The sequence below is a fragment of the Crocuta crocuta genome, unplaced genomic scaffold, assembly GCF_008692635.1.
Source record: "Crocuta crocuta isolate KB4526 unplaced genomic scaffold, BGI_CrCroc_1.0 scaffold18, whole genome shotgun sequence".
Lineage (NCBI taxonomy): Eukaryota > Metazoa > Chordata > Mammalia > Carnivora > Hyaenidae > Crocuta > Crocuta crocuta.
In genome coordinates, this window is record NW_027532589.1 from 3,680,631 (window position 1) to 3,708,528 (window position 27,898).

At 41.4% G+C, this 27,898-nt stretch overlaps 1 protein-coding gene across 3 annotated transcripts; it reads left to right on the forward strand.

Annotated features, from left to right (window-relative positions):
• Positions 1-26,228, forward strand: INSIG2 (insulin induced gene 2). 3 transcript variants are annotated; one of them, XM_077779627.1, is made up of 6 exons: positions 1-48; positions 6,512-6,916; positions 13,667-13,791; positions 17,174-17,340; positions 17,508-17,607; positions 25,584-26,228. In XM_077779627.1, the coding sequence occupies exons 2-6, from the start codon at positions 6,673-6,675 to the stop codon at positions 25,635-25,637; spliced, it is 690 nt and encodes a 229-aa protein (XP_077635753.1). In that variant the 5' UTR covers positions 1-48; positions 6,512-6,672; the 3' UTR covers positions 25,638-26,228. The 3 variants fall into 3 exon arrangements, with proteins under 3 accessions (XP_077635753.1, XP_077635752.1, XP_077635754.1); XM_077779626.1 differs by lacking the exon at positions 25,584-26,228 and adding an exon at positions 20,950-21,088; XM_077779628.1 differs by lacking the exon at positions 25,584-26,228 and adding an exon at positions 18,542-19,129.
• Positions 26,229-27,898: the final 1,670 nt, after the last annotated feature.

Sequence of the window (27,898 nt, forward strand, 5' to 3'; positions counted from 1 at the left end):
GCGCCGGAGGGGGGCGGGAGCAGGTCCCAGAAGATGGCGGAGGCGGGGGTGAGTTGGGGTCCCCTTGCGAAGCGCGGGGGACTTGATGCTGAAGGAAGCGGCCTGAAGAGGGAGGTGGCCTTCGGGAAGAGGAACTGCTTGTGTGTTTGCATCCTGGGGACGCTGCTGGCAGATGCGAGTAGCCAGGACCACAGATGGGGCCTGAAGGGCAAGGGGCTCCTCTTACCTGGAGAAGGGTCGGGGAGGTCCGGAAGGGGACAGATGGGTCGGGCGGAGGTCATAGGAGCGGCCGAAACTCCCCGGACGGTGGAAGAGTGTCGGAGAGGCAAGAAGGCTGGAGGACGCCTGGAAGGGCGACCCTGCAGATCTGATGAGGGGTGGAGGTCGGCGAGCTGTCAAGCGTAGAGCTGTCAGGACTTGGGAAGCTTGTAGCCAGAGAGACTCAGCTGTGGGAGGGGGATGGATCCAAAAGGTAGATTTTTCTAGTAAGTTTAGAATCCGCAAGAAGATATGTGGATATTGGGTCGAGGAGTGGGACTTTGGCATTTTGGATTGGAATTGGACACCTTTGGAGTAGGTGTGTGGGTAAATCCAAAGAGAACTCTTGTCAGGACCTAGAAGTCGGTTGGTGATAGTTACTGGGATTTTAGGGTTGCTCAGTGGGGATTGGCTGTCTGGAAAAGGAAAGCGGTGTGGATGATAGGAGAGGAGGAGGGGGCTGGGGAGACGTGTGCTAATAAAACAAGTGACCATGACCCATGCCCTGTTAGTGTTGGAAAAAAGTTATTCAAGTATGGTGTAGCTCCGCAGTCTAGGAAAATACACCATGAAGAGCTTACTATTTTGTAGGATTGATGAGGCGATGCTTTAAGAAGGAATGGGTAGCCTGGACAGCTGCGCCATGGGAACTGGCCCAGATCAGTATTGCAATGGAGCTGAGGATTGCAGGGGGAGGCATGCTCCAGACCTAGGTACAGGAAGAATGAAGGCAGCCAAGCAGGCAGTGGCTAGATTGTTTTCCGACTTTGGCGCTTGGCCCTGATTGCCAGCCACCGGGTGAAAATGAGTGAAGGGATGCCTAAATTATAGGATCTCCATAGAAACATACCAGTCAAGTACTCCTCCTGTTTCCCCCCTTTGATTCTTTCCGTGAACGTTAGGTTGACTTCTGTGATTTGTTATAGTTCTCAGTCCATATCTGATACAAAGTGACCAGGCAGTGAATCCTGTAATTTGGGAAAGGGGTTGATTTCTTTTTAAACTGACAACTGTTACTTTTATGTATGATCAGGCCAGTAAAGGAAAGGATAAGATGTAGTTCAGTAATTTGGAGACCAGTTGTTTTCATTGTTATCAGAAAATTATTCCCAAATGATAACGTAAACTTTTCAGTGACTGAGATTTGACATTTTTTTTTANGTGAATGCTGCCTGGTTAATGGTTTCTGTGTTTGGATTTTGACATAAAAAGGAAAGATGAGTTGCAGGGTCTTCAAGTCAAACATGTTTGTCTTTCTAGAAGTTTTAGTGTCCCTAGCTTATGATTCATATTTGTGTGCTTTTATTTAAGGAGAGTTAAACTTTTTCAGTGATGTGTGTTTTTCTTGATGTTTATGCTTATTCTGTTTTGAGAATGCCATTATAATTAAGAGAGCACATGATGCAAAAGATGTGAGGTAGTGATTTAATTTTATTATATAGTAGACTATCTTACCTAAACACCTGAAGTGACAGGGTAACATGAGGAAGAAAATATACTTCTGTGGCTGTTAATCACTGGAAGATGAATGATCTTGTTTGATTTGAGGGGGTGTTGAAATTGATCAAATACAATACATCGAAAATTTGGTGTTTGTTTTCTAATGTCTACTTCCTGAAACTTGTTTCAGTGGAAGATATAAACTTTGATTTTCATTCATAAGGCCCAGAATCACGTAGCAGTTATTTTATAAAAGTAATAACATCAGTCCATTAATAGACAGTCATATAACTGGACTAATGTTTTTCCAGTTTTGATGATTTGTTATTGATCTATCTAAACTGTTTGAACTATTTTTCTTTTTGTTTAGTCATGTACTTTATAGAAATTGTTGGTCAGGACTCAAGGAAGAATAAAAATTTTGTATGTAATATGGGAGATTTTTCTTTGTTAATTTTTGAAAAAAAACCCCGCATTATTTTGGTATTTACAGTGATCAGTATGACTTTAAAAGCTGCCACTTGTGTGGCACACGAATTGTTTTTGTCTGTGGTGAAATGGGAAAGAACTCTACATGAAGCCAGAGTGTTGCTGAGGTGGGGGAGGGCGCTAGTCCTGATACTACTTAGTATACAGTGTTATCATCTCAGAAAGTTACTTAGCATTTTTTGTTTTGTAAAATGGGGATTAAAAATACTTGCCTACTTACCAGGATTATTGTTGAGGATCTATTGAGGGACTGCTCTTTTCTTTTTGTTATTTATTTATTTATTTATTTATTTTTGAGGCAGAGACAGCATGAGCGGGGGAGGGTTAGAGAGAGAGAGAGAGAGGGGGAGACACAGAATTAGAAATAGGCTTCAGGGACAGAGCCTGACGCGGGGCTTGAACTCACGAACTGTGAGACCATGACCTGAGCCAAAATTGGAGGATTAGCCAACTGAGCCACCCAGGCATCCAAGGGACTGTTCTTTAAATTTTTATACCAGAGACTTCTTCCCTGATCAGCAAATTATTTCTTGAGTAATCTAAAGTTTCCAAATACAGATTTAAAAAAAAAAAAATTGAAGAATCAAATTTATCATTGATGTAAGAGTAATATTTAAAGTTATAGTTACATTTTGTTTTAAGAAAAAAATTTCAGTACATAATTATGAAACTGAAAGAAACTGAAACTGAAAATTCAGAAAACTGAACTTTACATTAACATAAACAAATTGGGGGATTCTTAATTTCAAGAGCTTTAATTTAAATAACTCACTTCCCTGTTGTGTGACTGATATTATAAACAACATGCTTTTTTAGGAACTTAGCTGTTGCATAGTAGGGAGTGAGTGATTTTGTGGAATCCCTTATCCGTTTGAGGAGTCTGGTCATTTCCAGGAGCACACTACACATTTGTGGCAGCAAGACCCAGTAGTATATAGTCTTCATCATGTCTCACTTGACCGCTCTGGGTCTCAGTTGCTCTGCTGGTAAAATGAGAAAACTGTTATTTCTCTGGTTCTTAACTTTCCTTTTGGGTCATCGACTTTTTGAGTACTTGATACAAACTGTGGAACTCTGCAGAAAAATGCACATACACACAACTTTTTTGTTTTGTTTTACATCAGGCTCACATACCCCCTGGAATAGATGATCCCTCAGTTTCCTCCTATTTCCTTAAGTGTTTCAAAAGCATTCTTTTATTTTTGTCTCCGGTAATTATATACTATTATATTATTATATAGTCATCAAAGTCAGCTTCTTGGACTTTTAAAATATTAGCTTTTAAAAAACACTCAAACAGCAAACAAATCCTGTGTTGCTTTTAAAGAAAACTTTTGGGGTGAAGTGGGAGGAAAGGTTGAATAAACATCTATGGTAGAATGACTTAAATAGTTTAGAAAGTCTCTAGATTTCGGAAACAGTCTGTAGCAATCAGTGGCTCTCAGTGGGAGGGCATTGCCTTCTGGGGACATTTGGAAATATGTAGGGGCATTTTTAGTTGTTTCAGGCAGGGGAGGGGAAATGCGCTGGCAGTTAGTGGGCAAGCGCCAGGGACATTAAGTGTTTTGCAATGCTTAGGGCAATTCCACACAACAAGGAATTGTCCTGCCCAAAATGCCAGTGCCCTCTGACAAACACTGGCGATTGTGAGTCGAGCCAGGCACAATTGAACAGCGCGTTTTAAAGCTGAAGTTATTTTGCTCTTTCGGAGAAACATGATTCAATGCGACATATAGTTTGCCATTTGCTTTTTTCCAAAAAGCACAGACAGAAACAAATGATTTGCTGGAGGAACTTGGGCTGCTTAAAATGTATATACACTCTTTGTTCTCCAGTAGCTGTTTTAACAGCAGAAGCGGGGGCGGGGGGGCGTTGGTGGGGGGGTTTACAGCGTCAGCCGGAAGTCTGGGAAGTGAAGGGATTTACACAGTGTGTTGGTCTTACACAGTATGTAAATTGGCCATAGGATTTTTTCTCCTTTAAAACCTCTTTTCACACCTTGATGTAGTAAGTACTTTTAAAGAAAATTCCAAGGCATTGTTTCACTTATTCTCATGATCTTTGTGCTATCATGTAGTTGCCTATTTGTATTGAGAATATATTACACTCGAGTTAGTTTTTCCATGTCTGTCATGTTTTCAGTAACCAAATTCCCTTACAAGTATCCATGTGCTAAAAGACAAGTCTGAGGAGTTGGGCTGGAATGGGACTCAGGGTTTACAAGGAAGAGGATGATGGCTTTTGGAGTCAGACCTAAGGTAAAATTCCAGCAAGTTGCTAAATCTCTTTGACTTTGTATTTCATTTGTAAAATGAGGTTGGTAATGCTTACCTTTGGATGATCTTGAAGACTCAAGCTAACTCTATGTCTGGCATGGAGTTGGCCCTCTGTCGATGGGTGTTGTATCAATAGTCATGACTATGGTGACAGTGAAGAATTCTATAGCTACCAAGCACCTCGGTAAATGTAGAGAGAACGTACAGCATGGTAATATGCTGGATACGACAGCAAGGAAGAGTCTGCAAAACCAGATCAGGAGATGTTTTCGAGATATTTTGAGTTGGTATTGGAATATGTTTCCCCGTGAATCAGCCATAATACATAGTGCTTTCTGTACTCCGCGAGGCCATAGAGTTCAGGTATGCTATAGACCAAGTCAGGTTTGTGAAGACCTGCTTGAGGCCAGAACTCCCTGTGTGAGTGTTAGGCACAGAGCTTTGGATGTGGCTGAGGTTCAAGGAAAAAAAAGTCTTTTGTCTGTGTTTATCACATGGAACTGATAGGTTGTGAAAGTTACTAGTACTCACAAATATTCTCATTTTCATTCTGACTTGTTTTTCTTCTTAAGAGAAAGAAGGGGAGAGCATGTGTGCCCCCTGCATGTGAGCAGGGGAGGGGCAGAAAGAGAGAGAGAGTCCCAGGCATGCTCCATGCTCAGTACAGAGCCCGATGTGGAGCTCAATCCCACAACCCAGGAATCACAACCTGAACTGAAGTCAAGAGTCATACAGTCAACCAGCTGAGCCAGCCTGGCGCCCCTACACTGATTATTTTTTTTTCTTTTCTTTTCTTTTTTCTTTTTTTTAATTTCTGAGAGAGAGACAGAGACAGTGTGAGCAGGGAGGGTCAGAGAGAGAGGGAAACACAGAATCTGAAGCAGACTCCAGGCTCTGAACTAGCTGTCAGCACAGAGCCTGACGTGGGGCTCGAACCCATGAACCGCAAGATCATGACCTGAGCTAAAGTCATACACTCAAATGACTGAGACACCCAGCCTCCCCTACAGTGATTATTTCTGAAGTCATCACCCCTCTCCCAAGCCCCCAGTTTACACATGGTTTTTTGTTTTTATTTTCCCACTCATAGAAGCATCAAATGTTATTTGTCTGAAACAAACGCACACAAAGGAAAGATCACTTTGGTTAGAGGTGTGAGCGGATGCCTAGACTGATGGTACTGGCACAGTTGTAGGCTTTTGGAGTCAGGAGCCGTGTGGCTAAAACTCCTTACCCCCCAGCCGTGGATTACCCTTCATTTCCTTCGTGTCCTTTCTTCTGCTTCTTATTGCAGATTTACCACAGTAGCTCCTCGGGTTGCAACAAGGGTTGACTGGGTCCAGGCAGGGGTGGGATGCAGCTGAGGCCTGTGGAGGGCCGGCCGAGGACCAGTTTCTGTGCTTGGTGTATATGTAGCTGAGTGGGTGGCGGTCTGTGTTCTGTAAGATGCTTTTGTACAAATACTCAAACACATAAGCATTAAACAGCCCAACAGCTTGAGCCGTTCTCCTAGAGAGGCAATCCTCACGAGCAAGTCACATATTATTGTGAGCAATACAAAGTTTTCAGTCAGAATATGTTGATTTCCTATATGAATTCATTTATTGTATAATGAGTATAAAGATTGTTACCTAAATCTCTAGGCCTATCTGTTGTAACCGATAGGGTTGGAGATTTAGGTAGAAGAAACAGAAACCTGGATTTTAATCTTCCAGATTCTGGGGGGACTGTCTCAGGTACCCTGCTCTGCTCCTCTCAGAGGTGGGGTAAGTTTTTTTTATTATTCATCTAACCTGTGAACCTTGCAGGTCACTTATTCTGTCTTGGTAAATATATAAATAGAGGTAAATAAAAATCACTTATTTATTACATCATGCCTCTAAAAATGCTTTTTAAACCACTTCTTATGCAGTAAGTAACTAATTTACATAATATATAAGCTTGTCATTTCATTATTAGTACTTTGAAATTAATTAGTATCGAAATCAGAAAAATCGTAGGATCGTTTATTAGGCAAACATTGATTTCTTGTTTCTTATCTCTTGCAGGATTTCTGGTAGGTCCTCTTTTAGGACAAGATGCTGTGACTGAAGAAACGCCAGCCTGCTGCGATTAACAGACAGTTGGCTTTTCGGCTGGGAAGTGTTTTTTTTTGTTGTTTTTTTTGTTGTTTTTTTTGGTCTTACCAGTTTACTGAACTTATGAAATCATGGCAGAAGGAGAGACGGAGTCGCCTGGGCCCAAAAAGCGTGGCCCCTATATTTCATCTGTCACTAGCAGGAGTGTGAACTTGATGATTCGCGGAGTGGTGCTGTTTTTTATTGGAGTATTTCTCGCATTAGTGTTAAATTTACTCCAGATTCAGAGAAACGTGACACTCTTTCCACCCGACGTGATCGCAAGCATCTTTTCTTCAGCATGGTGGGTGCCCCCGTGCTGTGGCACGGCCTCAGGTACGTGCAGGTTGCTTCTGTGATGCTCAGAGAGGGAGCAGAGCACACGAGTGCGCATGCTGGCTGAGCAGGACCTGTTTTCCCCAGCATTGATTTCAGTGCAGTACAGCAGACCGGTTTTAAATGAATGCTTCGATGCGTTTAGGCGAACGCGTGAACTTGTGCCACCCACCATCACAGTCCCGCTGTAGAGCATTTCCGTCACTCACAGACCCTCTTGTGCCCCCTTGCAGTCCATTCCCCACCCCCAGCCTCAGGCTTCCCCTGATCTTTCTGTCCCTGTTCCACAATGTGATGTAAATGGAATCCCAGGGTAGGTACTGTTGTGTCTGATTTCTGTCTGACCTGTGAACGTTAAAAAATTTAATCCTAAGGGGCGCTGGGGTGGCTCAGTGGGTTAAGCGTCCGACTTTGGCTCAGGTCATGATCTCGTGGTTCCTGAGCTGGAGCCCCGTGTCCCGCTTGGCGCTGACAGGTCCGAGCCTGGAGCCTGCTTGGGATCCTGTGTCTCCCTCTTTCTCTGCCCCTCCCCTGCTTGCACTCTGTCTCTGTGCCTCTCTCTCAAAAATAAGTAAACATTAAAAAATTTAAAAATTCAACCCTAAAACAAATCTTGCTTCTCTTCAGGTTGAGGCTTTTTATCCTTTCTTCAACCCACCTCATATTAAGTCTTACTCTAAGTTATTTTGATCATCATTGCCACTGTTTGGCTTTAAGGGTTGGATCCATGTATGTTGTGACCTTGTTTTTGAAGTAGATGAAAACTTGAAAGATGGAGTCATTTTATTCAAGTTTAAAGCTTCATGTAGGCAATAATTTACTTTCAAAATCAGCCAAATTCGGGGTGCCTGGGCATCTCAGTCGGCTAAGCGTCTGACTCTTGGTTTCAGCTCAGGTCATGATCTCATGGTTTGTAGGTTTGAGCCCCACATCAGGTTCTGTCCTGACAGTGTGGAGCCGGCTCAGAATTCTCTCTCTCTGCCTCTCTCTCTCTCTCTCTCTCTGTCCCTTCCCCGCTTGAGTGTGTGTGCACACGAGTGCTCTCTCTCAAAATAAATAAATAACTCAAAATTTAAAGCTTCATGTTATTATTTTATAGATTTTTGGACATGCTTTCTTCTTGGTATCTTGCTATCAGATATAGCTTAAGAATAATGAATACTTAAAGATACAAATAAGGTAGATTCTCTTAGCTTAAAAATCATTATCCTATTTCAGTAGTTATTGTAGATCTTTTTTGGTGGACAATGTGTCATGGATAAAGGGGAGCATTTCAGAAAGCCTTCTTAATACTGAGCTTCCATAATGGACGCTCTTTTCCTTCTTCCAATGACAGAGACCAATAGATTAATACTACCTCATAAAAGAAAGTAATAGAAGGAAGCCATCAGTGGGTGGTAGAAGAAAGTTCTGATTGAGGGAGAAACTGCTTTTTGGAATGTCCGTTTGGTGTCTCATATTTAATATACACCAATACCTGCAGTAAAATGGAGATCCTTCTTGACTTCCACCCTAGAGCTGGAGGTTGAAGAGTGAGGTGTTAGGTGTGAGATGACCTCGCGGAACCTACTAGGCAATTGCATGGATGGAAGGGCATTTTGTGGTCAGGTTCCAGTATGGTTTATGGATCGATGTCTCTGTTACAATATTCATAGTAAAAGTTTGTAAAGGCAGTGATTCTTAGTTGTTCCAGGGTTATTACATTTTCTGAGAGAATAGGCAAACTAGTCCAAACAGAGGAGAAAGCAAAATTATATTTTATCATTCTCTGTCATATCTACCAGCCCTCTTGTATTTTCTTTTCTTTCATTGAAACTCCAAAGAAAAAATTAAGTTTTCCTACCATATTTTTCTGTTTTTTTTTTAAAGTTTATTTATTTTGAGAGAGAGAGAGAGTGGGGGAGGGACAGAGAGAGGGAGGGAGAGAATCCCAAGTAGCCTCTACATTGTCAGCGCAGAGCCCGATGAGCTCGAACTCCCGAACCGTGAGATGACCTGAGCCAAAATCAAGAGCTAGATGCTTAACTGACTGAGCCACCCAGGCACCCCTGGTTTGTTTATTTTCTCCTATGGTATAGCTACTATCTGGTTATGAATTGAAGCTATTTGGGATTTGGAAGAACATGTCTTTTCAGAATAGACAAAAGGAAGGTCAGGGGAGAGAAGCTCTTAATGAATGCCTCCTAATGTGCTAGGCTCACCCCGTAACCCCAGGGATCCATAGGGCCCCTTTGGGAGTGAGATTTTGACATTGCGCCTGCTTTGGGGGAATGAGGAAGCTGAGATGAAGAGAGGATACCAGCGAGCCCCGGGTCTCAGAGCCACCCGGTGAGTGGTGCAGCTAGGTCACATCTCACATGCTGGAGAAAGGGAAAGAGAAAGCTGCTCACGCTCCCCTCTCCTAGGGGTGCCTCATTCGAAGCTTGCAGATGAAGCGCCTGGCTTGCATGGAATGTACTGTTGTGTGGTGTACATTCGTGGCGGGGGCAGGAGAACTTGACCGAGGTTTCATTGTACCTCCATTAAGGAGAGGACCAGGGGCCGCGTTTGTCCCTGTGGTGTGGGCATTTTTGCCACAAGCTCCTACTTAGAAAGGAAGATTCCAAATGTTAATGCTACATTTCGGTCACCTTGCCGCTGCTTTCCTTCCTTTTCCCAGCCCCTAGGTTTGTCACACTTGCAAACTTAACTTCATAGCTCTCTGTTTGGGCTATTTCCACTTACATTTCTTGCTTAAGTGTTTCTTCTGACAGTGGTACATTCCACAAGGTAAGTGAAGATAGAGAGGCATTTTGGAATCTAGATTTCAGTTAATGTTGCTACTGATTTTGTTGGGTAAGTCGCGGTATTTAGTAAATGAAAGCAAAGTACCATATTTGTGACAGTTGCCAAAGGTAGAAAATGGATTCCTGCCCCTCTGGCCCCCAATTTTAGGGAAAATATCAAAGAAATAAAAAGTAAATCATATGACAAACATAGTGTGTACAAGCTGACATGCGTTCAAAGTATGTATATGTTTTTCTGCATGTGTGTTGGTAGGCATTTTCAGAACTCTTTAGGCTCTTAACCATCTTAAGTCAGAAAACCCAATAATTGTCCTTTGATTTTCCCATCCAACAATATTCATAGGCTGAGCCCCTTCTGAGGGCTCTGCAGAATCACCACTTCCTACGTGCAAACAGAAGGGCCCCTGGTTATTTGCTCCCTTGCCTTGTGACACAAAGTGCTGGAAGATTTGCTAGCCATGCTTCTAGAAGGACACCCAGTAGAGAAGTCTGGTAAATTGCCTTTGCTCTCATTTTCCTTTTTATGGTTCTCTATTTTTAATTTAATAATGGCTGGTGTTTCAAGCTGATTAACTTCTCTGTGTGTGCAGTGCATTGGAATCAGTTAGAAACCTCTTGAACATGAGCGAGGGCTGGAAAGGAATCTTTCTGAAGAATGAATAGAGGAAAAAGATAACCACCATCGTGTGCATAACATAACTACAGAAACTGACTTGAAAATTGTAAATAACCAAATTATGTTCATACCTGTGAAGCTAACGTCTAATGTAAAAAGGAAAAGCCAATCTTTCCAGGTTGACCAGGCAGTCATTTACCAGTTTCTGGGGAGCCCCGCAAGACTTCGCTCTTACCTCCAAGGGTCCAACTTCCATGTTTCCCCTGTCTCTTTCTTGGTCCAGGCGGCCCTCTACCTCTCTGATGGGAATTTTCACTGCTTTCTTTTTCTGCTTTTGATTTTGAACTCTGCCTGCTCCCTGGCCCCTATTGCGTGTGATGCCCTCGGTGCCATAGGAGCGCATGCCCCTCTCTCTGGTACAAATTCAATGGCATTATTTCCTGATTCCCCAGCATCTGCAGGGCCCTTGCCAACCTGTCTGTTCTTGTGAGTCTTTCTGAAGCTTCCTTTTTGCCTGAAGCTTCCAGCTCCAGGTAGTAGTGGGTATTTTGCAGTTTCCATGCTTTTCCTCAAATGCTTCCTTGGGATTAGGAAGCCTTTCCACACACTGACCTGCCGAGCGCTCCTTCCTCAGGGACCACCTTCTCGGTGAATCTTTCCTGACATCCCAGCACCTGCCTTCCCTCAGCACCTGCCAAGGGGAGACTGGGCCCCCACCGGACGCTATCAGTGCCACGCTGTGGTCACTTTGGGGCCGGGATCGTGTCTTACTCTTTTTTCTTTTTAAATCGCCACTGAATATCAAGAACCAGACACATTGTGGGAGCTTAGGTATTTATTGAATGGAACCTTTCCTATCCTGTAGTAGTTTTCCACGGAAGTCCATCTCATTCAGTGGCTTTGTGCTTTCAGCCCCCTTTCCTTGCAAAACGTTTGATTGTAACTGTCCCTTGTAGTGCATCACTGAATTAAACACACTACCATGTGTTTTAACTGAATTAAACACACTTCCGTCCTGAAAGCATGGTGACTTAATATTGATGTCTTACAAACTTCTTCTGATTTCGGCTTGGTAGGCTGTAACTGGTCCCTGGGAAAGAGCTTGAATCTATCCCAAGTGATGTTATTTTGCATCAGAGCACCCTCCGATTCAGCAGGATGATGTTTGCATATGATGGCATGGTTTTAACAGTCTATCCCGTTAGGATAGGAAAGTGGAGAAAGAGGAAAAGAAGCCCAGACAGTTGTGCTGAGCTCCCCCACAGTGGAGCCTCACCGTGCTGTAGATATTGTGATCAGACTCTGCCATGCCTTTATTTAAAGGGAAGGAAGAAGACATTTAATGGGAAGTGACAAGCTTCCTCGAATTCTCCTTCTCAGCGAGCATCCGAGAACCATGCATACTCAATGGATTTGATTTTTATTGGCAAATCCCAAGGTTGGCAGCGTGGCAGTTTAAATTCCTTTTTGTGTTTTTGCTTTCTCTCCTCAGTTGTCTCTCCCTTGCGAGTCTGACATCACATGCATACAAATCTAGTCAATTTTACTTATTTATTTCTTTGCACACACGTCAGTATTCTCTATGTGATAATTCTTTACCTGTGGCATCAGCTGCTGAGGAAAATTGACTTGGATGCCTGATCTTAGTTGATTTTACTCAGCAAGAGGCAGAGGGAGGAAAGAGAGGGAGAGCGAGCGCGAGGAATGATATGAGCTGTTAGTTTCATGACCCCTTGAGAAAAAAAAAAAGAGGTTACATTCATTTAGATATATTTCAACCATTAGGCATGCTCGGTGCCATTTTAATTTTGTAGAAATTTGGAAACGCTGTCAGTTAATCTCATAGGATTTTAGAGTTGAGCCTTTTAAATAAGAATAGGATATGAAAGTTTTAAATTTACTAATAGTTGTTGGAGGTCGGCATTGCTGAAATTTGTTGTTAATCTCTTGATGATCTGTGAACGAGCTATCCTCAGCAAAAGCCTAACTCAGGAGAGTACTTTGAGATTTGTGGGTTACGACACAGATACATCATTGTAGCAGCTCACCTCCAGATGGAGGTCTGCTAGCCTGCGAGTTTTGATATTAATTGATTTCCATTTTCCCTTAATGATTGGATGCATCGTTTGTTAAGGTATAGCTAGCCAATGCCTAACAGTGGGGTTCCTGATCTTCAGGCACTCAGATCTTGGAACAATAATTTCAAGATACATCATAGATAGCTTTGGGCATTCTAAACAGGCTTTTCAACTGTTGTAACAGTTGTGTCTTTAACTTAATGGCAACCTCTCCATTCTGTTTTTAGGAAGTTTAGCAAATCAAAGCTGGCTAGCTATTTCCTATTAAATTTAATCTGTAGAAGTACATTTTCCTCATAACCTGTTGAAGAATGTTTTGGTTCATTAAGGTCTTTTTTTAAATGACTAACTTCGCTTTTAAAATCCTCTCCCATTAAATGAATAGAGTGTTGAAGTCTGACAAGTATTTTAATTAAAACTCGGGTGCAAGTATTTTGAGTCTCAAGCATAGACATTTTGCGTACAGTTATTCATAATTACGCAGCTAACATCGAAGATGTTCTTTCCAAAACCAAGAAACGTACTAAAATGATTTCTCCTCATCTTTTTAAGAGTGAGTTTAAATTTTAACTGAAATTTATAACTTATAGAATCAGTTTCCTAGGTTGTTTTCCTATGTGCAGAAGGAGGCTCACATATAGACTTCTGTTGCAAGTTTCCCCGTTTTGACAATACGGCCAAGAGTCTCATTAGAGGGCCAGGGTGGCGGGGAAGGTCGGGACAGCGTTGGGCACGGGAGACCAGCGGGCGGAGCGAAGATAGTCTGTGTAACGGGACAGTCATCGGCGCCCGAAGGAACACGATGTGTGCGATGAGCTTATTGTACACGTTTACGCTTCCGGCTCTCTTTAGACAATCTATGGCATTTTATAGCATGTTTCATGGTTATGTAGTTTAGAGAGAACATTGCTTAACTGCCAGCTGGTTTGATGCTTTTCAAACCTCAGAGATAGTAGTAGTAGAAGAGTAGCATGAATCATCTAGAGCAAACTGCTAAACTGTGACTCATGCGTGGAAATCGTGCTTTGCCAATTACAGTTTAGGATACTGCGGTAATCATTTACAGTGCCTTCTTCAGTGGTGTTATCTTTTTTTTTTTTTTTAGGAGGTAAGTTTAAAAATATCAGTGATTGATGTTAAGTAACTTGAAGAGCCTTTTAAACAATCTTTCAAATGGCTATAGGGGTTGTAGTGACTCTTTTAGCTTAAGTTTTGCCAGTCTAGCATTGGAGATGACTTAATGTTTTTTTTTTTCTCCTTTTTTCCACAGCCGTGATTGGGTTATTATACCCCTGCATTGACAGGCATCTAGGAGAACCACATAAATTTAAAAGAGAGTGGTCCAGTGTGATGCGGTGCGTAGCTGTCTTTGTCGGCATAAATCACGCCAGTGCTGTATCCTTTCCACTGTGGCGAAATGCATAATCACAAAGCCGCCGCAACAAACCAGAGGTTAAACCGTCCCTTGCAGCTTCGCCACTGTCAAAGTGGGCTGTGTCTGTCATCAAAAGCGTGTATGCTGTACTGCGGAAACATCACCTGAGGACCTGTGTGCGTGCGGGTGGGGTGTGGGGAGGGGGTAGAGCCTTTCCCGAAAGTCCCCGGTTTTCATTAGCACTCGGAAACTTTGCATGTTTGCAGATTTTGCGTGGGTTTCTTAGCTTAGAAATTACTTCCGTATAGTGTCAGTAACTCTAAGATTGAAACAGGTACGTTTTCAAAGCATTTCTTTCTTCCCTTTTTTCATTTAAGACTTGCCAAGAAGGACAGGTGGTGGCTTCATGCTGTCTTCTTTTCTTTCTTTTTCTTTTGGTTTGATTTAATTTAAAGAACCTATAATTTTTTCAGAAAATGTCAGACTCATCTATTGGTTCTAATCAGTGTCAGCAAACCCCGTAAATGTTCTTAAAGGTGGTGTAAGTGAAAATACTCAGCTTAGACACTGGCCAAAAAGAAAGTTTTTCCCTAAGGTATGTATTTTTAAAATGTGATCATTTAAAGATTCTGACGTTTTATTTCGTGATTAATGAATATTTTAATTTTTTTATTAAAAAATTTTTAATGTTTATTTCTGAGAGAGAGAGAGAGAGGGGGGCAGAGAGAGAAAAAGACAGAGGGAGACACCGAATCCGAAGGAGGCTCCAGGCTCCGAGCTGTCAGCACAGAGCCCGATGCAGGGCTTGAACTCACGACTGGAGAGAACATGACCTGAGCCAAAGTCAGACACTTAACTGACTGAGCCCCCCGGGTGCCCCTGTATGAGTATTTTTATAGTGTCCTTGCTAGAAGGGTAAAGTGGCCTCTATTTCCCTTCTCCCCACTGTCTTCTCCCCCACACCACAGTGCACCCCAGAACAAACGTTTTTGCCCTCTTGAGGTTTTTATCTTGTCATCTTCCCTGCTTCTCGTCTTCTTCCCACCCCTGACTTTCTCTTGTAAAAGAGTCTGGGACATGCTAGTTCAGTACTCCCTTTTCTAGAAGATGTGGCTTAGAGTGTGGAGGAGCAGGAGCTTGGACGCTGGGGTAAGGGTGGAATGTGGGTCAGGCTGCCCAGGGTTGCCTCTTGTTGCTCTGCACCAGGCTCAAGGCTGGCAGTTAGCTGGAGAGGGGGTGGGCCATGTGGCCGGTAGATTCCTTGTCTTTTACAGAAGATACTGAGGTATTCTGGAAAGGCTTGGGAAGAGGAATGGAGGCACGTGATGATCCTCGATTCCACAAACACGTCGCCTTTCTCTTCCCAGTTATGCTAGCCCTTAGGGGTCTATGAATTTGGAAGGCCCTCAGTGGCAGTTATTATTTTGGTTTTCCATTTCCCTATTAAAGAATTTCCTAACGTGTTTAGCTTGCTGCAGTCTTTTGAGATTTAGGATTTTATCCCAAACAAATCTAGTGATTAGGAGGGTTTAAAAAGATAAACTCCTGTAATATTCTATCTAGAGGACAACTAGAAATCACCTAGTTCCACATTTTCTTTATAAAAATAATAAGATGAATGAAAGCTGGAGGGGTTGGCATTCATACTGCAAGTCTGGGACAGAGCTGAGACCTGACCCCAGAGATCCTGACTCAAGGCTTTGAAGGACTCCTTCTTCTATTCAGGAGCCTGGTGAGCGAGCGCGTAAATTCCTCTCCAGCTGGTGGATTAGATAGCTCTACCCTAGATGTTTCCCGTGTTTTTAAATAGAGAAATTTAAATGGCCTTGTCTGGGATTTAAAAAGCTTTATGTGTCTAATTTAAATTTTTTGCTTTGGTCATTCTTTTCTTTCTCTGTCAATGAAGTACCTGAATATAGCAATTTTTAACTGTTCTGCCTGCCCTTTAAGTAAAATCCAAAATGTTTGCAAAATGTTAACATAAATTTATAACATAGACTTAATATTAGGTCCCTTAGACTTGAGAAATGACATGGTACTGTTTTTCAGATCAATTATTTTACCTGTTTACCTGTTTATTTTGCTTTGACCCTTAATGAAATTAATTTGGTCATCATAGGTAGAACTCAGTTAATATCAAATTCTACACTTAAAAGCATGTTTATTGCATAGAAAAATCAGAGCATATAACCTTTCCTTTGGAGCTTTAGGTATAACGTCTGGTAAAGAATAAGGAAACTTTTCCGGAAAGCCTACTATAAACTATAGGTTTTTTCATAAATCAAGCCTAATCAAGAAATGACCTTGAGGGCGTGGCCAACAATAGCTCTCAGATGCCGAGAAGTCAAGCAAACCAGGTTTTAGAGATACCAGATGGTGGGGGAAGGGGGATGGTGGTAAACAATGGGATGTTAAAGGAAGTAAGAAATAGTTTTGTATGCATTTTTTGAACTTCTCCTCTCTTCTCTAGTTACGGCATGGCCAGTTAGCTTGGCAAGATATCTAGTCTCCCCTGGGGACTGGGTATGTAGCCAAGATGTGGCCTTTGGGACATAGATAATGCCCTTTTAATGATACTTGAAATTAATTCCTTTAGTGTAATCCTCTAGCAAAGAAATGAGAAAATTGAATTTGTAAAGCTTCGTTTTGCCCAGAGATTTAGGAGTAGAAAAGGGCCGTGCATTTGTGAATAGATGCTTAAGTAGGTGACGGAAATAAAATATCATTTGAGCAAACTGTCCTATACCAGAAAGTCTCAGGCACCAAAATAGCTTGGCAGGTTGCAAGATAATGTTCACTTCAAGGCTTTATCCTCAACAAATTAAAACTAGAACAGTTGACATAATAGAAAGGGATACTGTGTCCTTGGTACTCTTGTTTCTGAACTGCATTATTATAAAATGTGTCTGTCAGTAAATCATACAGAGAATGTGGTACCCTGTTAAATAGCTGTCAACTCTTCTATTTTCAAGTTCTTGTATGATTCTCAAGTAATTCTGAACCTGTTTGAGAAGTAATATTGGTCTCTTTTTTAGCAAAAGTATGTTCCTTTAGCAATACTTGTGTTCTGAGGCTTCCAGTTACATTTTTAGCAAAGAAAGCATTTCTCAAATAATGGGTCTGATCTTATAATTGTGAGTGTAGATAGAATTTTTTTTTTTTTAAGGACTTACAGGTAGGTGGGATCTATTAATGAAGCATCATGCACTCATTGTATCTTTAGTAAATATCAGAGACAGTTTTAATCTCACTCAGTGTCACACATTGTATGAAAAGACTGACCGCGCTCTGGAATAAGCAATCAATTCGTGTCTCAACAGTAACATCTCTTATTTCATGAAAATAAACAGGTGGTATTATGCAGTTACAAGTTGTAAGATGATTCTTTAACCCATATCTCAGAAAGTGGACTTTGATAACAACATCCAGTTATCTCTCACCCTGGCTGCACTCTCCATTGGACTGTGGTGGACCTTTGATAGGTCTAGAAGTGGTTTTGGCCTTGGAGTAGGAATTGCTTTCTTGGCAACCTTGGTCACTCAATTGCTAGTCTATAATGGTGTATATCAGTAAGTATTCTTCTTGGTGCTTGTTTGCTAAAAATAACTGGCAAATGATTTCAGAATTGAGATTTTAAAACTGGGCCAGCCGCTTTATAGACTTGACAACTTATTTCCATTAATAAGTGTCATTGTACTTCCTCAGTGGGTTGTTAAAAGCATTTCTATTATTCTAGATATACATCTCCAGATTTTCTCTATGTTCGCTCTTGGCTACCGTGTATATTTTTTGCTGGAGGCATAACAATGGGAAACATTGGTCGACAACTGGCAATGGTAAGCTGATGCTTATTTAATCTGTTATTAAGATGTTTTCTCCAAACCAAGCATACTAAAGGTCAGAGGAACCATCGGATAGAAAAACTCAAATGTGTCATGGGTAAGGTGATAGGACGTATCATCTTATTTTCGAAAACTAATCTATAGGTTTCTACTCCCATCAAAAAGAGACTATTTTAAAAGTGAAAAGAGACATTACTAGTGACTGAGTTGCTTCAGTAGTTAGAAATTAGCACCATCTCTGGCACATCAAGGTGTTTGATCATATTAGTTAAAAGGAAGACGGACACCGTGGATAACCCCAGTCATAGATGGCAGGGGACAGGGAGAAGCATTCAGGGGCCACAGCAGTTCCATGAATGTGTTGTCACTCTAATCGTTGGAGGCAGCTAGGAGACTTGAGTGGCTTATGTTGCTGTCATTCTGATACCCTAGCCACTCGGTTATCTTAAGCCTCTTAGTTTCCTTTATTTTGAGTGGTGGGTGTACATCTATAGCTATGCTTTGAAAATACTGTTTTGACCAGAAGATTTTGCTAATGTGACAGATTTTTTTCCTTGAAATTGTAAAGCAATTTGACAAAATATGATCTGAATTCACTGTATCAGTCCTGTTGTGAAGTTCATGACCTTTCCTTTGCTGATTCACCCATTCTGCTTCCTTTCGTGTAGTAGGATTGATCTGAATCATACTGTTGTTATTTGCTTGAAATGCAGTCACCTTGTCTGTTGCCTGCATTTGCTGTCTCTTTTCACTTCTAGACCGTGAACTCTCTTTCTCCCTGTCACGTTTGTCGTTTAATTCAAATCATCGCATACCTCTCAGCTTCTTTGACAAAGTGGGCGTATGTTAATAAAGTATTAATTTTTAGTTTATATGGAAATTGGTATTCCAAATAAACCTTAATCTGTTAACCTTTTAATTTTTACAGTATGAATGTAAAGTTATCGCAGAAAAATCTCATCAGGAATGAAGAAAGCAAAAATCTATCTTTTGTACAGAAAAACAAGCTGAAAAGGGCATGATAGCTATTCCAGCAAAACTTCGGACTGTAAAATTGCCAGGATGCAGTTTTCCCCTTGATTGGTGTATAGGTGTGTGTGTGTGTGTGTGTGTGTGTGTGTGTGTAAATATATATACACACACACATACATATACACACATACATATGCACATATGCATATACATGCACATACACATATATTACTGCAATCTGTGATTGCTTCATCTGTAAATCAGTTGCAAACCTTTATGTATTTGACTTAAATAACTATAAAATATATATGCACTACATTAAAAATACATTCATTAATAGATGAAATTCTTAAATTAATTTTTTAAACATACCATATATTGTGTCACAATGTTGATGTGCCAAAATATCCTGTTATTGTCATGCAGAGTATAAGAATGCTTGAACTGTTTATAAACTGAGTGAAATAAAATAAGAGGAAAGCCAAAAAGAAAGAAAGAAAGAAAGAAAGAAAGAAAGAAAGAAAGAAAGAAAGAAAGAAAAAGAAAGAGAAGAAAGAAAAGAAAGAAAAGAAAGAAAGAAAGACAAAAATGGAAAGCCGGCATATCCTCTTTTCCTTACTGTTGTGCCTTTTTATTTTTCTAATCACAGCAGTTTGAGCTATGGGTGCCCTAATGTGTGGTTAGTTTCTATTTTAATGTTGTCTCAGAGAGCTTTGGGTGTTTTAATTCATAATGAAAATGAACGTCCGTAAAACATTTTCAAACCTGCATTACTGGAGAGAGTCCAAAAAGGAATTACACTGGAGGTAAAAGTGTTGAGCAGGAGAGGTTATCAGCATTAAATTGTTTTAAGTCTATAATCTGCAAGACTATATATAATTAAAAGAAGGTACCATTGGGAAATTTAGCTGGAATAAATGTGTTTTAGAAATACAAAACTGGCCTTTTGCAGTGCCGCAAAGTGTTAAATAATACTGTCATATCCCATTGCTTTTGCACATGGCACACACAAGAAACCCATGAAGTTTCTAATTCTCTTGCCTTCTGTAATCTGCCGCGTTCTGTAAAGCAAACCGCATTAGCTGGCAGGGTCATGTGACTGATTATCATTGCAATGCCATGTGGGGAATGGGCGAGCACATCGCTTTTTATATATTCCTATGCCCATTAGCAAATAGTTTAAGCCTGTTGAAGAATGTACCGAGATGGCATTTTGTGCATGTTAAAGATCTTGATAACAGTTTTGTGTGTATCTTTCCAACAGCTGGAACCATGTAAGTGTGGTTTAAACATAACTTTAGTGAAATTTTTTTCCCAACTTTTATTGATGGTAATTGTCTGATACACAAGGGTGGAGATTTCTGCTTACTGTGTGTGTGTGTGTATGTGTGTGTGTGTGTATATGCGCGCACACGCGTGCTGGATTGCATGAGAGAGAGGATGTACATGTAAACATGTATGTGCATGTGCCCATGCTTTCATTGTATGTCAACTAGATCTTGTAATTTTTGGTTTTAAAACCATTGCTGTCAGACTGAGATCTTGTATGCCAAACTTTAATCTGCTTTTACATTTTAAGGCTGAAAGCGAGAAAATCCTAAAAGGATTTCATATTGAATATATGTACACAATCTTAACTATAGTGGTGGTACACATACTACTATAATTTATTATTCTATCTTCCAGATAATGTTATTCATTTAGAACAAATAAGGTATATTTTTAGAATCAACTTTGTAAGCACTATAAATCTTTAATAAGTTATAAGGTCTATGATGTATTTACTTTGAAAATTGCTGTTAAAAGCAAGATGTATTAAATATATAATTGTCATCTTGGTTAAGAGTCTTTCTTTCTTCCCTGTGGTGAATCTTAGAATCTAATACAGATGATTAATTTAATCAAATTAACATATATGGTTGAATTTGCTAAGAAATAATGAAAGGAAACCAAATCGAGTGTTATAGGAATTGAATGATTATCATTTTGGGATTCTTAAATTATTTTTAGATCATCTAGAAAACAAGATATTAATGGCAAAAATAAAATTGTTTTGATATTTTCATAAGTATGTGAATATATTACACTGTTTTTTTTCTTTTTTTTTTTTGCAATGAAAGAAAGTGGTAAACATCTTTTAACATTGCTATGTTGTCAGTGCTTCCTTTTATTAGAGTTCTGGAAATCGAACACTTGAAAACGGAGACTAAATTCTGCAAAAACACAAGAAAACAGTTAACTAGCCAGAATCCTGCTAATACATTTGTTATAAAATGTACTTCCTTATGTGGAGCTATTTTACCTTTATTAAGGTCACTGGAACCTCTCAGTGGTGCATACATTCATACATCTTGTATTTTCTAGGTGGAATCCAGACTTGTCATTATTAAATGCCTCTCTGATCTTCCTGGCTCACAACAGAGTACAGCTGACCCTTGAAACAATGTGGGACACAGGGGTGCAATCTGTGTATAATTTCTGACTTCCCCGAAACTTAACTACTCATAGCCTTACCAATAGCATAAATAATTGGTATTGTATTCTTATAATAAAGATAGAGAAAATAAAATGTTCTTAAGAAAATCATAAGGAAGAGGAAATGCATTTACAGTACTATACTAAATTTATCCAAAAAATCCACATATGGGTGGACCCACGCAGCTCAAACCCATGTTGTTCAAGGGTCAAACTGTGTATTCTTTGCAAGGTAATTCTTCCAGTGAAGGTCTATGTGTAGCAGAGTCCTAGCTTCGTGTGTCTGGAAGAGTCTGCTCTTTTCTCCCCAAACATCTTATCAGGCCTTAGAATTCCAGGTTCCTGGTTTGCCCCTGCTCCCATCATGTCAAAGACTTTTAACTCATTATTTATGCACTTTGAATCTATGCGCTCAGTGTTTTCAATTCTAGAAAAATTTTAAATCTGGCTGCCTATTGGAATTTATGGGAACTTGTAAAGTATGCTGATGCCTGGTCCCCATCTTTAGAGACTTTAAAATAAATGGCCTGGGATGTGCCCCGAGCATTAGGATCTTCAGAATGTTTGCAGGCAGGTTTAATGTGCAGCCAAGATTGCCACTCATTGGTGTAGACTAATGTAAGATGAGGGGAATGTTTGAGGTCAGAGAGATATTGTAACTTGGGGAACAAAGAGTGAGGGCAACAGGGACATACATTTTGGACTAAGTCATCTGAACTTGATGACTTGAGCCTGAAGGTTAAGGAAGAGGAAGTGTGACTTATTCCTTGGAAAACTAGGTGGATGGTATTTCTATAAACCAAAGTGGAATACAGAGAAGCAGGTGAGTGAGTAAAGTTAATGAGTCTAGTTTGATAAATTGAGGTCCAGGTATGTCGGGGACATCTGGTAAAGATGGGTCATGAGCAGTTGGACATTTGAGTCTGGGTTATTGGGTATAAATGAGAGAGGTCGTTGTTGGCATATGTCCATAGTCCTTGAAGCTGTGGGGGTGGATGAGATCCCCTTGGGAGCATGTTACGGCTTTAAAGGAGAGGAGATCTGAGGCATATTGGCATGTTGGCAGAGGAGCTGGAGGAGGTGGAGAGGGTGTTGCCAGAAGTGGGAGGAGAAGTAGAAGAGTGATGTGGTTCAAGCCAGAGCAGAAGGCAGTTCCAGACGGGAGAGTGGTATATGAAGTACAGTTGGAAGGAATTACCAACCTTAGAGATACAGGATATATATCTGTTTTATGTTGAAAAATGCTTTTCCTAACCTATTGTATCTTCACCTTTAAAATATTTTGTTGTATACTAATAGCTCACAAAAGATATTTGGGAAAAGCCGGATCATATCCTAAGCCATTTACTATGAGCAAGGGGCGCTGAGGTTAGCTAGAAAACTTTGAAAGATGGTGGAGGTTTGGACAGCCTTTCTGAAGAATGGACACAGGGACTGACTGACTAGAGATGAAGAAAGAATTCCCAGGCAGTTTTGAGGCCAGCAAGGATTCAGGTGAGGCTTGAGATGAGATCCTTGACGTGGAGCCAACAGCTTAGCTGTGCCATGTCTGAGGCTCAGGAGCCCAGGAGTAAGGGCCGTTGTGATGCACAAGATAGATTCTAGTTAGGAATTGTTGGAAAACATGGCATAAAGGCTATGTGAGAAATTGACAGAGGCTCCTAACAAAAGATCGGGAGTCTTGGGATCCAGGCAAATTGGAGAAGTTGAATCAGCAGTGCTGACCCAACAGTGTGAAAGAATGATGTAAGCTAAAAGTACTACATGCCTTGAGGTAAAGAACATTTTTTCATAAGAAAGATCATAGGCCTAGAGTTTGTAGTCAGGAATTTAGTGGAATGTTTCCAGACCTTGTTGAGGTCCAAGGTATGATCTAAACAACTTTGTTTACACAGTTCACCCAAGTGGGTGGAGAGGCACAGCTGCGGAGTGGAGACCCAAGGTCTGGGTGGCCAGCTGTTAATAGTGGTGTTGGTGTTACCTGGAATGATCTCAGAGGTCAGGTGGAAAGAAAGATTTTTATCTGTAGTGCTCATGACCATTGAAATGAAATACTTATCCAGCTGCCTTGATTGTATTGGAATTTTAATTAGAGTCCTTTCTCCCTTCTTTTATTTATTTATTTTTATTTTTTTCCATCATCCTACATATTCTGATCTGTAGGAGTAGGTCTTTTCCTATTAATCCTGTACAATCAGAGACATCTCCTCTTTAATTCTGGGCTTGTTTGTTTTAAAAAAACATTTTTTAATGTTTATTCATTTTTGAGACACAGAGAGACCAAGCATGAGTAAGAGAGGGACAGAGAGAAAGGGAGACAGAATCCGAAGCAGGCTCCAGGCTTTGAGCTGACGGCCCAGAGCCCGACGTGGGGTTCGAACTCACAGACCATGAGATCATGACCTGAACTGAAGTCAGATGCTTAACCAACTGAGTCACCCAAGCGCCCCATGTTTGATTGTTTGTTTTGTCTTTGCTCTTATTATTCCCTTGTTCTCTATTCTTCTCAAATTCCTCCATTCAAGAGCTCTTTGACCTTTTGTTTCTGTTTTCTGTGTATCCCTTAGCTTTTCTCTGCTGTGCTACACTCTAGAAGAATTACTTAATCCAATCTTCCAGCTCAGTGAGTTGCTCCTCAGCTATATCCATTCAGTGTTCAGCCATCACCGGGCTCTTACTTTCAGTGGTCACAGTTTTCATTTCAAAGCTATGTATGTATGTATGTATGTATGTATATATGTATTTATGTATGTATTTATGTGGAAGTGTGTTGTCATTCTTATATGTTTCTTGTATTTTTTGAGGATATTGATTATTCTTCTTTTAAAGTTCTAAATTTGGGGTGCCTGGGTGACTCAGCCGGTTAAGCATTCGACTTCGACTCTGGTCATGAGCTCACAGTTGGTGGGTTCGAGCCCCACATCAGACTCTGTGCTGACAGCTCAGCGCCTGGAATTTGCTTTGGATTATCTGTCTCCCTCTCTCTCTCTCTGCCCCTCCCCCGCTCATGCTGTCTCTGTCTCTTTCTTTCTCAAAAATAAATAAACATTAATTTTTTTTTAAGTTCTAAATGCTTCTACCGAGCCATTGCAGGGGAGGGCAGGAGGAGCCTGCACCAGTCTGTCTCTGGATGTGAGTGCGCCCTTGTTGATTTGAATAGACTGCCATGTCTCTCCACTCCTACCACTTTCATCTGGGGGCAGATACTGTGATGTCTCTGCCCGGTTCAAGGTGGACGAGTAGACCTGTAGTTGGCCAGGCGGCTGCTTCCACAATAGCCTCCTTGAACGCATCAGGTCAGTTACTCTCGGTATTCCCATCTCGGAGCATCAGCCACCTCTGAGTGTAGACTCTCTGATTTCGTATTTAGCAAGTCCCCTCCTTTCGTGTTTGCAACTTTGGTGTCTCTCCATCTTTCTGCTCTCAAGTGTTTACTCACCTTCAGGAGTTCCTTGTAGTTGGTCCCCGAAGGATATGGTCTTACTTGGCAGTATAGCTGTGGATTCCTTTTCTTTTAACTTTTTGTTGTTGTTATTTCTATGGATTGGGGACAGGAGGGAGCGGCTACAGCTTCAGTAGTCTGCTGCCCTGATTCACCTTTCTCCACTACTTTTTTGTACCGTGAAATCATGCCATCTGCCTGTTCATTTGTCTTTACAGTCCGAAAACTCAATTTAGTTAGGAGCTGAGATAAATAGGTTAAGTCAGTGGTGTCTTGTTTGGCCTCAATAAAAATTGAGGGACAGAGATTATTTTCCCTTTTGAAATACAATCAGTTCATAGGGTTCATTGTGCCAGGATTGTGAGTATCCTAGTATCTGTTCCTTTATGCCTCCCTTCTCTTTACCACTGATGAAATCTGTGAAACCTGTCATCTTTCTTTGTGATTTACAAGACAGACTTTTCGAGGGTATGTCAAGTGTTCCAAAGACAATGTTGTTAAGTATCAGATTTGGCAGATCGGATAGATAATGATGTGCCTGGGAAAGAATGGGCTATTGACGAGTCTCGCGTCAAAACTGATTGCCATATATGGGCAATTTTTCCCTTTCACCATTTCCCCGGCTGTGGTCTCCGTGAGGATTTCATGAACAAGGAGCAGTTTTGATTCCACATCGGAACTGTGCCCTCTTGTTCTGCTTTTTACGGCAGGCTTTGCAACTGCTAACCTTGCCGCAGCTTCCCCAAAGGTGGGCTTTCGTGGTAATGGGCATGTAGGAAGTATAGCACCATTGAAAAATAATCCTTTTTTATTCCCATTCAGAAAACAATAAATTCACTCAGCACTGCTGTTTCCATAAGATTGTTGAGTTTGCAAGATCTGTCTCTTACTTAGAAACACTTTTTGAGGAAACCTGTTCGGAATGTGATCATGGACCAATTCATTGTGAGGAGCAATTGAGTAGACAAAGGAAAGAAAGAACCCAAGCACTGAATCTGTTTGTTTTAGAAGAAAAGTTTCTAAAGTGCATTCCCTGGGAATTTCTGCCACTGAATGAAACTCATTTCTATTCCCTTTATAGTCCTCACATGTCACTCCTAGACCTTCTGGGAATGTCGACCCAACCAGAGTCTGACAGTGGCAGTTCTGTTTTGAAACAGTCCTTTTCTGCGTTTACAAAAGCCCGAGATTTTCCAGCAGGACATTACAGAGAGACAAAGTGCTACCCCATCATTTTAGGATCAGCTGGCTGCGGCTGATGTGCGTGGGCTGCGCATTGGCCCGGGGAGCCTGTGGACTGACAACCTGAAGATGAAGCTTAAAGATGTTTGTAAAGACAAATCTTTGTGGAATTTCCTGTGCCCGGGACCTAGTGTGTGTCAGTGTCATGCCTGTCTAAGAGAAAGCAGGTCAGAACACATCAAAGCAGATCTTTCCAGAATGTATGTAAAATTCATAATAAGGTAGAGTCAGGTTCAGCTTTCCTTCCAGAAAGAATAAATCAGTGAGCCTTAAATGTTTGATGGTATTAGTTCAGGTTCTGGCTCCAGCTAACTGTAAAGGGGCTGGGCTGTGTAATCCCTCTGTCCCCGGGGGATAGGACAACGAGATACAGGTGATCACTGGTAGTGTCCGCCACGGTTGTTGTAAAGCGTGTTGTAGCACTTTCTGCCCGCTAGCCTGTTTTCCCTCCTAAGTGATTCGTAGTGGGCACACCTATGAGAAAATAGAATACTTGGTGGTCAAATTAAAATTATAGTCTTTAAAAACATAACATATAAACTTAGTATCCAAGTTCTAGAATGGTGGGAAAGAAGGAAGGGGCTTCCTTTTGCCTTTTCCTTCCGTCTAAGAGAATAAATGAGGGGAAGGAAAGGAGTCTGGCTTTTGCTTTGTGCCTCTTATGAACACCCCACCACACCCTTCCAGATATGGGCTGTTTTACAACTGCCAGTGTCCATGTTTCTCTTTCCTTTTTTTTTTTTTTTTAAGTTGATTCAATTTTGAGAAAGAAAGAGAACAGGGGAGGGTCAGAGAGAAAGGGAGACAGAAAATCCCAAGCAGGCTCTGTGCTGACAGCACAGAGACCGACGCAGGGCTCGAACTCACAAACCAGTGAGATCATGACCTGCGCCGAAATCAGGAGTCAGACACTTAACCGACCGAGCCGCCCTAGTGTCCCCATTGGCCATGTTTTTTTCTGAAAGGCAGAACAGGGTCTCAAACTCTTGTCTGACCTGGCTGTAGTGACCAAGGGTTCTTCTCACCACACCGCGCTGTCCCTGACACTCCCTGCTGGGGGTTTCCATGTGTATTTCCAACATATTTCTGAGGCCATCCCTTAAGAGTGAGTGACTTGGCACCATGAGCATTGCCAACTCGGATGCACCCTCCACTTTACAGACATACCTTGTGTTTAATATGCTGCCCCACCCCGGGACCTGGGTGATTTTAGAAAGCCAGCGTAAGCATTCTCAGAGAGCCCCAGGGCTTCAGCCCTCCACGAATGCTTAGCCTTGAGCTTCTCTTGTTAATAGATGTTCCACTGCAGCCTCGGCAGGCATGGTCCCACGTGGAAATCTGACAGAATAGAAAGGAGATAAATTTTTTTAAACAGGTTTTGACTTCTGACCTTTTAAAAAGTTCAGTCCAGGAGACGTCTGTGTGAATTATTATGCTGGGTGGTATCATTTTTGATGTGCCCTGTGATGCAGAAGTGCTGGCCTTGGGAGATCCGTGCAAATAGATGGTACAGATGATGCCTTCCGTAAGAATAAGGACATGATATTAGCCCACTGGTCAGGAAAGGCCTTTGAAGGGTGGGGACACATGTAGGGATGAAATGTGAAGGAAGGGTCAAACTCAGCTCAAGGAGGGGAGGACATTTCTCCATGGCATGGATGGACAGGAAAACAACATGGACAGACAGTGACTTTATTCTGGAGAATACTAAGTCCAGTCTGGAAGTAGTGCTGATGACAGGTAGAGGAAATGGTGGCAGATAGGACATCAAACGTGGGGACTGACCTCTCTTTGGGGGTTTGAATGACTCCCGTAAAGCCTGCAAGCAGGGCATAGCTTCTTGGGAAGGGTCCACAGCTGTCTCTAGGTTTATATTCTGAGGCTTACACACCGAGACTACACCATCTACCACAGTTCATAGCTTCCCTGTTATTTATCAATCAGCATACTTATCAGACTTTTTTTTTTTTTTGAGAAAGAACGTTCTGAGGCTGATAGAGATGTGATCCTGAGGTTTGGCTGGGTGGATCAGGGAACAAGCCAGCCTTGGGAATCCGACAAGCCCAGGCTTGAACGCTGCATGAATTCCTCATGGACCGGGACCCTGGGCGAGTCCCCCAAGCTTTTTAAACTTCAGTCTTTTCATCTGTGAAA

What these genes read in the sequence shown, in the direction of transcription:
- INSIG2 (XM_077779626.1), top strand. Translation starts at nt 6,673, where the DNA reads ATGGCAGAAGGAGAGACGGAGTCGCCTGGGCCCAAAAAGCGTGGCCCC. An exon ending in GCATAAATCACGCCAGTGCT is followed by an intron (nt 13,792 to 17,173) that starts GTATCCTTTCCA and finishes CCCATATCTCAG; the next exon opens with AAAGTGGACTTTGATAACAA. An exon ending in TTGGTCGACAACTGGCAATG is followed by an intron (nt 17,608 to 20,949) that starts GTAAGCTGATGC and finishes TGTATTTTCTAG; the next exon opens with GTGGAATCCAGACTTGTCAT.